General features: G+C 40.3%; 1 protein-coding gene across 1 annotated transcript in view; it reads left to right on the plus strand.

Moving 5' to 3' along the window:
* itfg1 (integrin alpha FG-GAP repeat containing 1) overlaps positions 1-13,858 on the plus strand; it is a 162,715-nt gene that overhangs the window by 105,298 nt on the left and 43,559 nt on the right. Inside the window, exons 11-12 of the mRNA XM_031309162.2 lie at positions 1,978-2,128; positions 3,213-3,321. Of these exons, the coding sequence (XP_031165022.1) occupies positions 1,978-2,128; positions 3,213-3,321 (260 nt within the window). The remainder of the gene's footprint in view (positions 1-1,977; positions 2,129-3,212; positions 3,322-13,858) is intronic.

Consider the following 13,858-nt stretch of genomic DNA (forward strand, 5'->3'; position numbering starts at 1 on the left):
AGTGTGAGTTTTAAAGAGCATCCTAGATGACAGATGTCCCACCAGGCTCTTAGCTTGTATTCTGCCTTCCCCTCCACTCCCAAGACACTTGCATTGGGATAGAGAGGGAAGGGTGGGGAGTAAAGTCCTGAGAGAGGGAGGGCTTTCATGATTAGTCTTTTTTTTAGACCAGAGCCTGTTTTTCCCATCACCACTACCATGGAGATCTAAGAACAGGTACAGGGAGCTGTCTCCAAAGACAGAAAGACACATAGATAGAGAAAGAAGGGAATTCAATCCCCAGGGAATCAAATGGGGGGTGCTGACAAGTACTGAGCACACAAAGGACAGGCAGAGATAGTCCCAAAGTGGATGGGTTTTATTTCAGCTCTAGTAAATTACTTGCCACTTATCCAAAATCCACAAACAAGCCAAATGCAGTGTGTGGCCACAACAATGCAAAGTTTGCTGTATATCCAATCAAGCAGAAAATAATTAAACATAGAAATGATTCCCCTTGTTGGTAGACAAGAAGTACATGTTTGTGTGTCTTGCTACAAATGCATGCATGCAAAATTGTGAGCTGTGCAGTATGTGTAGCAAGGTAATTCTTATCTAATTGGGGGTAGACATATGTGCAGCAGAGCAGGAGAGCAGTGCCTGTGGCTCTTGTACTACCACAGGGGCTTGGGGCTCCAGCCTGAGGCAGCTCTCGTTCTCTTAAATACTGATGCTCTTATTTTGAAAAGAGTAAATCCACCCTGAAACTTAATATGTTGCAGAATTTATTTATTCTCTGTTAAAGCTAGAAACCAACACACAGAGAGTCACTATATCTAACTATAAATCGAGGAACCTCTGTGCATGTGTGTGTTGCGCACAATTCTCCAGACATCCGCGCGCTGCAGCTGCTTGCTTCGCCCGGGCCACATCGCTACCTGGATGCGTGACGGCTAGACGTATTAAAGGGGACACATTGAATGTCTAGATGAGCCGCAGCCAAGCCTCGCCTAATTAAACCGCGCTTATAGTTAGATAAAGTTATGGGGAAAGAAATAATGGGAACCAAGCAACCGGCCTGTTCTGAACAGACACAGGCTCCAAACGGGTTCTCCAGTAGTACTCTTAAATCATTGATTACTGTATGTTGAGAAGGGCTGTTTCAGGACTGCCTTGTGCACAAACCCTGATTGACAAATGTAATTTATTTGATTGACAGTTAGGAAGTAAACCAACAGTCTTCTCAATGACTGTGCTGAGGAAGCCTAGATTAGAGATTGCTGATATGTACTAGTTGTAGAGGGATCTAGGTTGAGCTTTTTTTTAAATGGGTCGAGAGTTGTACATTTAAGAGGGTAAAATCACCTTTTATTGGAGCTCCATGACACAAGTACATTAAGGGTAAAGTAAGTAGGAGTTATGGACAGAGTGAGTGTTACCAAATGGATTTTCTGGTTCAAAACTGTATAGAGTGAAATATAACAAATGTCATTTGGTATAAAAGCCCAAGTACATTCCACATGGTCACCATTTATAGTTCAGTCATAGACACTTGTATTACATCACAAAGGATTGTGGACTATTTATTGTAAGAAATACAGCACTATTATGTTTGGCCTAAGCATCAGACTCCTAGCTTAGACACCTCGTTGTGATATAATACCAATATGTTGATGTATGCATCAGTCCAGCTCATAGCAAGAGGAGGGGGAAGTTGGGGGTGGTACCAGGGTCAGCTTCAGAAATGGTATGTGAGGAGTCAGCAGTGAGTGATTTTCCAGATTTTAAATACCACCACATTGGCGTATTTGAATGTGACTGATTTTAAGAGTCAGCTGGTATGATTGAGCCTTTAAAAAAGTCAGACTGATCAGCTGGTGACATGAGCAATTTTCCTATTCTGTTTATCAAGATGCTTCATTGTGACCATCCAGATGCAATTGATAACATGCATTTTCCCACCTTCCCTCTCTCCTTCTCTTTCTCTCTGCCTCCCAGTGGTCAGCAGGCCTTTCTGTTGGAGAACGTGCCCTGTAGCAACACCAGTTGCCAGAGTGTAGGAAGGATGTTCCACATCCACTGGGACCAATCAGATCTGGGAGCCATCCAAAATGCCATCATGGCAACATTCTTTGACATCTATGAGGACGTGAGTAGTTGTGTGTTGAGATAACGTTGCTCGGAGCTTGTTTTGGTCACATACAGCACCATCCTTTCTCTTGTTCTTTTTTTCCTTCCATTTCTTCACAGCTTTTACTACATCTGTCTCTCTAGATGTCTCTCTCTCTAAATGTCCCCCACCTTTGTCCGTCGCCTCTTATCTGTCTAAGTAATGCACAGGCATCCACGTATGAGATAGTTAGATATGCTGCTAAAATGACATCCCCATTTCTACATTATTAAATAATTATATGCCAAATTGAGAAGAGAATGAATACATCTGACAGAGCACACAAGAAGATTTGATTTCTCTAATGCAGAAAAGTGGATTATGGGTAAAGCTTTTTTCGACGTCAACAAAATGACTTTAAGTGTATGCTTTTCCTTTCATGCTCAGAAGTAATATTCCATAATTGGACTGAAGAGGACGATGTCGTGTTCAGTTTAGTGTTTGTTTCTAATCAGGAATGTTGTTTAAAGTGCATACAGTAGCTTGTGTGCAAGCCTACTTTACTCAGTCTTTGTATTTACAAGAAGAAGCACTATTATATGGTTTTTCTACACCTCTCATACATTCAGTTTTTTTACACTGCCTGTCTTTTATGTTAACCCGAATTTCGATGGTGACAATGGTGTTCATTAAAACACACACAGTTTTACACACTTGTAAACATACATACTTTGTCAAAATCTTTCACAGATTCTTCCACACACCCACACCCAGAATGTGCGACTGTATTGCAATCTGCTGTATGTGCCTATCTTATCAGAATTAATTATTACTGCTCACGCAGCCTGTCTGTTAAATTCATCTCTCTCTCTCTCTCTCTCTCTCTCTCTCTCTCTCTCTCTCTCTCTCTCTCTCTCTCTGAGAGAGGCTTTATAAATGTGAGAGAGAGACGTAGTGAGGAAAAGAAAAAATGAAGAGCGGAGATGATAATATAATGCTGGATCAGTCACCCAGTATGTTAGAGGGATAAAAATGTACATCAGAAGACACACACACACACACACACACACACACACACCATGCTCCCATTGTCCCTTATCTATATGCCTGTCTTCATTTGCAGGGTATATTAGACATGCTGGTTCTCAGCCAGGCAGAGGGCAAAAACGACTTGATCATCCATGCTTTGAAGAACAATTTTGAAGCTGATGCCTACTTCGTTAAAGTGATGGGTAAGTGACTGATTTGCTAAGTAATTTGCTAGGTCGCTCTGTTCCTCTCTCCTCTCCACAGGCCTGAAACAGTTTATTGGATGGGGCACATGAAGAAAGAGAAAGGCCTCTTTCTGTCTTATTCTATTTCCCAAATTATATATAGAGAAATGCAACTGAAATGTTAATGGTTTAGTGTGTTCTTTGTACTTTTTTACCAAAACCGCCCCCCCATAGACCAATTATACAATCATTGAACATGAGCAGCTCTTTTCCCAGACCTAGAAACCAGATGGTCATGATGACTATTATCTGTCACATTATTTAGATTTCTAGCTTCAAGCTACTCAGTTGGTGGAGAAAAGGTGATCTTGTCTGAGTGTTTTGTTCTATTCAACCTGAATTAAAATGGCCACTGTCCACACAAGACTTCTCCCAAAAGGTCACTTTAAATACTCTCTTTCCCTGCTTCTCCACTATAAGCTTCTATATTACTTAAACAGGGATACACACTGCTAATACAGTGCTGTAAGGCCCACATCTCCTAGTCTAGTTGGTGCCATTGATAACTCCCCCTTCATGACACAAGAGCGGAAGCAGAATAATAATAATAATAATTTATACTTTATTAGTCCTGCAAGGGAAATTACAATGTTTTCACTCTGTTATTACACACATTACACACAGGCCTGAAATACACACACATGCTCAGTACCTCTACATGCACTAATGGAGTCAGAGTGAGGAAGCTGCCCATGGAAAGGCGCCCCCGAGCAGCTGGGGGTTCGGTGCCTTGCTCAAGAGCACATTGTCAGTGCCCAGGAGGTGAACTGGCACCTCTCCAGCTACCAGTCCACCACCATACTTTGGTCCATATGGGGACTTGAACTTTTAACCTATGGGGACTTGAAGCGACCCTCTGGTTCCCAACCCAACTCCCTACAGACTAGGGTTGGGTACCGAACCGCGGTGCCAACAGGGCACCGCGACGTAAACAGTAGTAACGAGACCGAATAAGAACGAAAATTTCGGTGCCTGACTTTTTTTTTTTTTCAGAAGCATCGCTGCACGAGACGCTACGTTACCGTTAGCTAGTAGGTGGATTAAACACAACGGTTAAGCGGTGTAAAGTGTGACTGTATTTCCCTGGAGAGGATTCCAACAGCAGGACGGTGCGTTTACTTGAAACTCGCCAGCCTTGTGGTGCATTTTAAGTTATTGTGAAATACCCTTTTCCCGTCTGGTGCTTGTTTTTGTCGTTTACCAGCAATTTACTGGTGAAATAAGTCATTGTTATAAGTTATTGTTATTACATTATTAATCAATCATTTAATTTTGACCATATGGCCTTAAACAAGCCGTTCTTTGATGTCGCCAACTGTCGTTTTTGCTCCTTTTTTTATATTTTATATTATATACATTATAAATATATTATATATATTTCAGTTCAGGCACCGTTTAAAAGTATCGTTTTTGTACCGGTATCGGAAAAAACCCAAACGATAGCCAACCCTACTACAGACTACTGCCACCCCAATAGGCTACAACTTGAAATTGATCTTGTTTTACTTGTTGTTTGTTGTTGGAAAGGGCACAGTAAAATGCCCACGTCTTTTACTAAAAGTTTCCATTAAGAGGCAGATACTATGAACCTTGTTTTGTTGGCAGTCAGTCTAATTTCTCACTAGGTTGTTTGTTTTTATGGATTATGTGTGGCTTCTGGTGTTCCACGTTATTATTGTAAAGTGTTAAAATCATCCTAATTTTGGTTGCAAACCAACCTCTGGCTGTGTGACATTGGGAACTAGTACATATTTCACACCACTGATATGAAATAAAACGATAGCGTAATTAGTTGTAGTGAGGAGCCACATGTAAAACCGTTAATTAAGTTAATCATTTACTGTTTTACTACTAAACACTAATGGCTGTGGTGGTCACCATGTAAATCCTGGCACCTTCGTTGCATGTCAGCCTCCTCCCTCTCTCCCCATGTGACCTGTCACTTTCCACTTCCAATGGCAGAAATATAACCTTTATTCTGTCTATTCTAAAGATGATGATGTTCACTAATTCAGATGAAATATCACACACTGTGCAATGGGCTGTATTTCAGTCACACTTTAATCCTGATATTCACATATGATGTCTACTAGACTAGAAGCAACGGTAGCTTTGATATCTGCATGCGATGCTCAGAAATAGTTTTTATATTTTTGGATTACTGCTTTTTCCTTTCAGTTAGTAGATTTTATTTTTTGATTGTAAAAATCAAGACACTGTCTTCTGAAGTCAAAATGTTGGTACAGCGTTAGTGCCTAGTGACATTTGAGGAAAGCAAAAATAGTTCCACTCTAGGGCGGGCCTTTGCACAGTTTAATCTGTCACTCTGCTCTGCTCATTAGTAGGAGAACTAAAAAGAGCGTTGTTGATCCCTTTCTGTATCAGAACAGTTGGCGAACAGTTGTTGTGTTGTCTTTTTTAAAAGGGAGGGGATACAACTGCTCCTGCTTTCAGAATCACAAGAAACACACATAAATCATCACCATGCCCTCGTGAACACGATAGTACACACACTTACTTGGATACTTATAGTATGTAATCAGTATTCTTTGCCAAGTATTACATATACACACAAATTTGACCTGTCTAATACATACTGCCTGAGATACATTGTATAGTCATGATGCTCTTTATTCATTAAAAACACATTTTTATTATAACCTTTATTTATATTCAGGGAGGGCCATTGAGAGCAAGCTCTCTTTTCCAATGATGCCCTGATTACAGCGCAAATAAAAAGAAACAATTAGTTTCTTGATTAATTGTTTGGTCTATGAAATTTCAGAGAATGGTGAAAAATGATTGGTCATATTAGAGTGAAGAAACTAGAAAATATTCACATTTATGAAGATGGAATCAGAGAATTTGGATTTTTCTTAAAAAATTGCTCAAAGCGATGAATTGATTATTAAAATAGTTAGCGATTCATTTAATAGTTGACAACTAATGGATTAATCAGCTCTAGTTTTGTGATCATGCTCAGTAGAGACTCACTCAGTTGACAATGCCCTGCACACCATCACAGGTGCTTGTTTGCTTAGGTTTGCAGATGAGCAGAACTATGTTACATTAGGTCAATGTATTTCATCGGGAAGATTTAATTTGTCAAATATCTTGTGTGGGTCTACCATAGGTGTGCAGGGCCTTTCATTTTTAGACAATAATTGAAGTCACAGTTACAATATTGATCAGAACATCATCAGATCATATCCTTTATTCATATTCGAAATACAGTGTTTTTATGTTTCTGTTGGATTGGGTATCAGAGGAGGCTAATTGTAGTCTAGATTATCTCCAGGCAACAGCAACCGGCACAAATGTTTGGGAGAAAATGTCTAAAATATTACATATTATTTGATATGTCAATGAACAAAACATTGTAAAAGGAGACATTTTATTATTTTCAGTTAGCCTGACAGCTTCTGTGTGCACAAGTACGTTTGTGTATGTCCTTGACTTGTCCTCCTTCATCCCGCTGTAACACAAATTCCTTTTGTGCCGCCTCTCTAGACACTGCTGTTCTTTTCGTTATCCATGTCTTGTCTCACTGCAGCACATCAAACAAAACACACACAGACACACCCACACCGAAATGCCTGTCTCCCCCTCCCGTCGATGCAAACACTGTCAGCTCCTCCACTTCTCCTCTGTATTCAACTTCAGCTGTTACACGTTTAGTTGTGAATATTTCACACATGTTTAGCGTTGCATTTTCTACATCTAGCTGACAAACTAGCGAGCAAACAACAATCAGCCAAAATAAAAATGTATCTGTCAAGTGTTACACCCTGTCGACATTTCATTCCTCTCCCCTGTGAACGTGAGCTCAAATGCAACTTAATAGCCTCACACCTCCCTGTGAAACCCCCCTAAGGGGAAATGTTCTTTTTCTTTTCAGGCGCCTCGGATAGCATGGCTGATAGCATCACACTGTGATAATTGAGACTGAGTGTGTGAACTTCATATTCAGACTTGACACATTATGTCAGACAGTGATGTGGCTTTACAGCCTGATCCTCCGTCCTCCGTTCTGTAAGATGGAATCCTGTTTTCTCAAGATGACATCACTCAACCCTCCCCAGAGCATTATTGAACACCCGCTGAAGGATTGACTTTGTGTCAGGCTTTGTGTGTGTGTGTGTGTGTGTGTGTGTGTGTGTGTGTGTGTGTGTGTGTGTGTGTGTGTGTGTGTGTGTGTGTGTGTGTGTGTGTGCGCGCGCGCGCGCACGCGCGCGCACAGTTTGTGAGTGAAAGGTAAGATCCCATGAAGCACACGGGCTTCCTGGGATGAATCCATCACAGGATGGCCTCGGACAGCAGCCTGCCAGAGGCCTGGACTCTTGCTGGGCTTTTCACACTGAGATGACTTGAACCTGTACCGGTCTGACATCTTATCCTCCCGTGCTCCTGACATGCAATAGTTCACTCATACGTACATATCATCAAGACCTGTACAGTACCTCTGTTGCCATAGGTACATATATTATTTAGGAACTAGAGGCGTTTTGAGTACAGCTGCAGACCAACAGAAGATTGGCAGCTAGGATGCTATTCTGTGAAAAGAAAAAGAAAAATATATACATAGAAAAAGAGAGAGAGAAAGCATATCATGGCTGTAGCCATTTTTTTTGGATACTCCTTCAAGTAAGGTTCTTCTCAAAGGGGTTTGTTGAATGCTATTTAATGTATAATTGCAGTTCAGTTGTAGCCACTGTGCTTGTTTTCTTGGCAAATACTGCAAAATATTGCAAACTTTGCATGGGCTCAGCTGTGCTAATCTCTGACATTCATTTACTTTTCAAAAACTTAATATCCCAGATTCTTTTTAGTTTTTGTAATGATAATGGAGCAATACTGATATATTGTTTTTTTTGTTTTATTTAGCTAATTGTCCGTATGCAAGAGTTAATGAGATGTCAGCCTGTGGGTCAGTCAGTTGTTCAGTAATAACTTCGATCCTCTAAACCTTTCATCTAACACCACAATCTGGTCCAAATTTCATTTTGTTCATTACTCTGTTTAATGACCAAATACCCGCAAAACTCTAACATTTCCATCAGCCTCAGCTTTACTTTCAGTTTTGTGATTATTAGCAAATGTTAGAATGCTAACACGCTAAAGTAACACAGGCACCATGCTAAACATTATACCTGTAAGCATGTTAGCATGCTGAAATGAGCATTTAGCTCAAGTACAGCCTCATAGAGTCACTAGTATGGCTGTAAACCATAGACTGTAAAAATAAGCTGTTGGCTCAGTCTTGTTTAAATTAATTACAAGAATTAGACAAACGTACCAATGTGTGACACCTAAACAAAGAACTGTTAAATTTCAGGTAACTTTACACTCATACTATTTTGACAGTACTACTACTACTACTGTTTAACACAATCAGATGAATAATGGTGAACACAAACAACTAGGGCTGGAACCAAATATTCAACTATTCGAATATCTTTACCTAATACTGTAGAATAACGGAGGGCTTTAAACATACACACCCACCCGGGTGGAGGGCAGCAAAGAAAGGAGCAGTGACGGCAGTCAGCTAACTTTTGCTGCCAATATCAGCTGCTCAGTTTCAATAATGTTAAAAACGTGTATGTACGCTGAAAATCATCGGGATTAAGCAATGAGCTGAGGAAAAAAGACAGCTAGCTGAATCTAATTTATACAGCATAAAGACTGCAGCGCTGCAGTGCTATGCTGTCCATCTCAGCTGAGAATGGAGAAATGTCTGAGTCGAGTTATAGCCGAGCAGTCTGATATGTGTGGAGATCAGTAGAGATCTGTACAGTTATACTGTAGCAGGCTGGTGTCGTTTTCAGGCGATTTAATGAAGGTGACGGCCATGCGTAACGAAACCGCGCTCTGCTTCAGGTCTTATTATCATCAGGTCTATTCAGACTCGGTGTAAATTTGAATTGAGTCTTTGAATATCGGGTAGGTTTTCTACTGGTCCGTTTTGGACCCCGTCATTGGAGAGACGTATACAAATTAATCGCATTGGATTTCCGAGCAACATAGTAGGGACATGCATTAAGATTATTAAGTCTTACACGAAGCAAAATGGTTCCACTTTAAGCTGTAAGAGACAATAAAGCACAAGTGGTTGCAGGGTGGACAGATGGATGGATGATTACTGCTGAGGGGGGAGGAGATGGGAGAAGTCATAAACTCCAAAATTAGAAAGAAAGACAAAATAATGGGCAATGGGGAGGAGAGTGGGAGGGGGTATCTCTGCATGAGCATCTTGAGGTGTGTGTGTGTGTGTGTGTGTGTGTGTGTGTGTGTGTGTGTGTGCATGCGGAGATGGAGAGTGACAGGCAGAACTGTATGAGTTGATTAGTTTCCTGCTCACTTATTAGGATGCAGATTAGCTGCATTGAGAAACATCTGGGAGCTCATATACTCCCTTCTCCTCTCTCCACTCCTCAATTCCCCTTTCATCTCTTCTCCTCCTCGGCCAAATCCAGCTCTCCTCTTTCCACAGTTCCTACTCTCTCCTCCCATATTTTCTCATTCCTGCCTCTTTTATTTCCTCCCCTCTAACCCTCTCCAGCTTCTGTTTTTATCTTCCTCTCACCTCTCCCTCTTCCCTAAACCCTGCCTTCACTCCTCTCTTGTTTCTCTTCGGCAAATGTCTTGTTTCCTGTCCTCCTGCTTCCTCTCCACCTCTCTCAGTCTGTCAGTCAGAGCTGTCTTTTATTCCCTCGTTTCATTTCATTCAATTGACAACGGGTAGATTTACATGAAGTCTTTCAGTGTGGCTCGGTCGTCCGGAGGAGGATTTGACTGGAGGCTGTATGTTCAGATTGGTGTGAATACTTTTTCAGTGTCTGCTTCAAAACACAAAGACGGCTGAGTGGGAGCGCCTGCTCCTGTGTTTGTCAAAATAGCATTCTGCACCAGCTTATGTTGACAGTTGAAGTCATAATGGCTCTGCCTGCAAATACGACAACAAGCAAGCTACACAGCACATTTTAATACATATTACAGCCATTTTATCCATTACCTACAGGGAGCTTCCTCTATCCTCGATTTCTTTAACATCCAGAACTCAGAGAGTGAGGGTAAATAGATGCATGTTGGGGGAATTGATATCATCCACTTGGTCTCCCCAGGGCCTTGGATAACTTTATTTCAAATTATGTAGTTTGTTTTTGTTTGCATTATATTTGGTGTGCAATTTTCCTGTGCAAGTTTTTAAAGCACATTTGGTCATATAACAAAAAAGAGTTGGCACTGCTGTAATTTTACTGTAAAGTATTGCCAACAAAAAAACTGTTTGGGTGAAGAGAACATGTTCTTTCTAGACAGTTTGCCTCTGAGAGGATGTTAAACTTTATTCTAATTGATAGGGTTAATTAACGTGGTGGTCACATTGCATTTGTAGTGTTCATCCGAAAGTGAAATCCTGTGGAAGCCACTGCCAGCTGTTCAGGGACAGTGAGCATATAACAACCCTATAATGATGTTACCCAAAGTTAGCACTGAGCAGGGGGGCTCCCTCTAGGATTTGAATCCCCACAGCGGTGCAGTGCCTTGTCTTACTTACACTTCAACCAGATAAGACAATAGTGTGTGTGTGTGTGTGTGTGTGTGTGTGTGTGTGTGTGAGTGTGAGCAGCCCTGCAGTCAGCAAAAAGCAGCCTGAGGACAATAAGAAGTGATGAGCATCTCAGAGCAAATGCCGCTCAGCTGTCAGATTGTTGTGTTGGCGTGTACAGCGTGAGTCCGCTTGGCTCTCGTTGACTCGCACTTGTAGCCACTAGCGCTGACACGGCAGGTCATGTTCCCCCCGTCAAGGTCTATTTATTGCATTTTGCTCTTTATATGTGTGTGTGTGTGTGTGTGTGTGTGTGTGTGTGTGTGTGTCTGTGTGCATACGTGACGTCAGCTGACCCATTAGCTCAGGACTGTGTTGTGACGTGTGCATGTCGTTACCATGGCTCCCTGTAGTTTCTTTTTATAGAGTGCAATTGTGGATGTAATTAAAGGTGAAGCTCCAAGTAGGCTGTCAAGTCAGGTCAACTTTATATAGCACAGTGTATGCAATGTAAGCTCAATGTGCTTTACACAAAACAATTGATAACAAAATAAAATAGTAAGACATGAGCACGTGTTTAAGTACATCTAGAAAGATTAGTCATCCCCTGCCCACCCACCAACATAAACATACCCACCCACACATACCCAAAGAGAAAGAGAGAGTCGGAGAAAGGGGGAGGGACAGAGGGAAAGTGACAGACAGACAGAGATATGGAGGCAAGCTAGCCATAGGACTGATAGAACAGGTAGCTAGGTCTTAAGGGTGCTTTTTTAGCAACACAGTTGTGGTACATCTTATATCATCATAAAGAGTTTGTTCCAGAGATTGGGCTCATAATGACTGAATGCACCTTCACCAGATGTATTACTGATTATGTGTACAGTTAGGAGACCAGTGTCTGGTGATCTAGGAGTTCTGGAGGGTTTGTAAGCAGGGAGCAGGTCAGAGATGTAGTTCAAATGATTTCAAAAACAGTGAGCAATATTTTGAAATCAATTCTGTAATTTATCAGAAGCCAGTTAAGTGATCTAAGTATAGAAGTAATATGTTTGGTTTTTCTTATCCAACTAAGTTCTCTAACTGCAGATAAAGGCAAAACTCTGTCACACACCAGACATATGTCAAATAGTGTAGGGAGGAATAACATGTAATAATAATAATAATAATAATAATAACATTTTAAGGAAAAATACTTAAGTGCAGTTACAGAAAATGTATTTCCCATGAAATTACCTCTCTGCACTGTGAGAACCATACTGCTGTGTTTATTTATATATATATAGTTATTGCAAACTATAAAGATTTAATGTTCACTTTGTTCAGACCTGTGTATGAAAGGTTTGCTGCTACATGTTTTCAATTCAAAACATTCAATTTCAAACTAAATATTTCAGGGTGTTTGTATTAACGGAAATGTTGGCATGTGCAAAACGATAATACATTTAGTGATAGGATCTATTAATTATATTATTATAAGATCAGACAATGATGAGAGAAAGCTGAGCAAAGCTCCCTATTTTAAAAGTAGGTTAGTATTTTAAATTTGTCTTCAAATACTTGATAGCACTATAGTTATAATTAAAATAAAATAATTAAAGTCAATTATCTAAAACCCAGATATTAGAAGCACAAGGCTAATTGTGGTTTTCTGCAAGATTTCCAGCTTTTGCCTTATGTTCATTAGAAAGTCAAATGAAATTAGTGCGTGTGAATGATTGCTTAAAATAACTGCTAGCAACTCATTAATATTTGATCTCAACACCTTAGCCCCAAACAACACCTCAAATTTCAGTAAATGCATTCATTCGAACCTAGCTGGCTCTTAGCTTCCCGCCCTCTTTTTTTAGAGGGGTGGGGGACAGGGGATGATCAGGGGGAGATAAAAGGTCAACACAAATGTCAGATAAAAGTGGTCTATGTCACCTGAAAGCTGGGAATGAATAAAATTGGGCTCATTGAATCCACAAGTCTCAGCTTTCCAGTCATATCTAATTTATGCAATTCCAAGACTGTTTAGGAACCCCAGTATACAGAAATAATAAAAAACACCTTTTTTAGAATAGCCTGAAATAACACATTTATACTGCATTATACTGGGATTAGCAGCAAGTGGGCAGGTCTGTAAAGGGGAGACTAGGGAGTACCCATAGAACCTACTTTCATTCAGATATCTTGAGCTGAGAGTTCAAGGGACCTCCTTGAAAATGTCAGTTTTTGCCCTCGACAAAATTTAGCCTAACTTTAGAGTGTTACTAGCCCCCTTTCTGACAAGCTAGTATGTCAAGGTTTGATTCCTTATATTGTCTACTTTCATATGATACCAATATCTTCACTAGAAGAGCGGAGCCCACTACAGTCTCTGAAAGACTATAATAAATAGCAAGTCTAATTATTTGCATTTAATATATCATCATCCATCCCAGGAGTCTGGGTCACACATGCATAGATGGGTTTTAAGAAGTAAATGTATAATGTACTCTTTTCCCCACAATCCTGAAGCTTGTATACAACATGCCTGACATCCAGTAGCAGTAATAAGACTAAAGCACACTACACCATTGAGTAAGTCCTTAGTGGTGAGAAATGACCTGATTTCTAGTTTCTCAGACCACAAACTGGCAGCACAGATTAAGAGCACAGAGGCAATAATGGCAGACTTCTGTATATCACCATGTGATGCACTTTAATCCACAGCCATCAGTGTGCATTCTCTGTTAAAAAAAAAAAAAATATATATATATATATATATATATATATATATATATATATATATATATATTAGGGCTGTCAGCATTAACGCATTAATTGCGATTCGATTAAGGGCCGAGCATAATGCGTTCATTTTTTTTATCGTATTAATCGCATGCCGCCATTTATTAATTTATTTTCACTTCACTCGGTTTTGCGTCGTGCCTAACAGGCTACTATTTTGCCGTACTAACT

Source organism: Sander lucioperca, chromosome 3 (genome assembly GCF_008315115.2).
Source record: "Sander lucioperca isolate FBNREF2018 chromosome 3, SLUC_FBN_1.2, whole genome shotgun sequence".
In the NCBI taxonomy this organism is placed as follows: Eukaryota; Metazoa; Chordata; class Actinopteri; order Perciformes; family Percidae; genus Sander; species Sander lucioperca.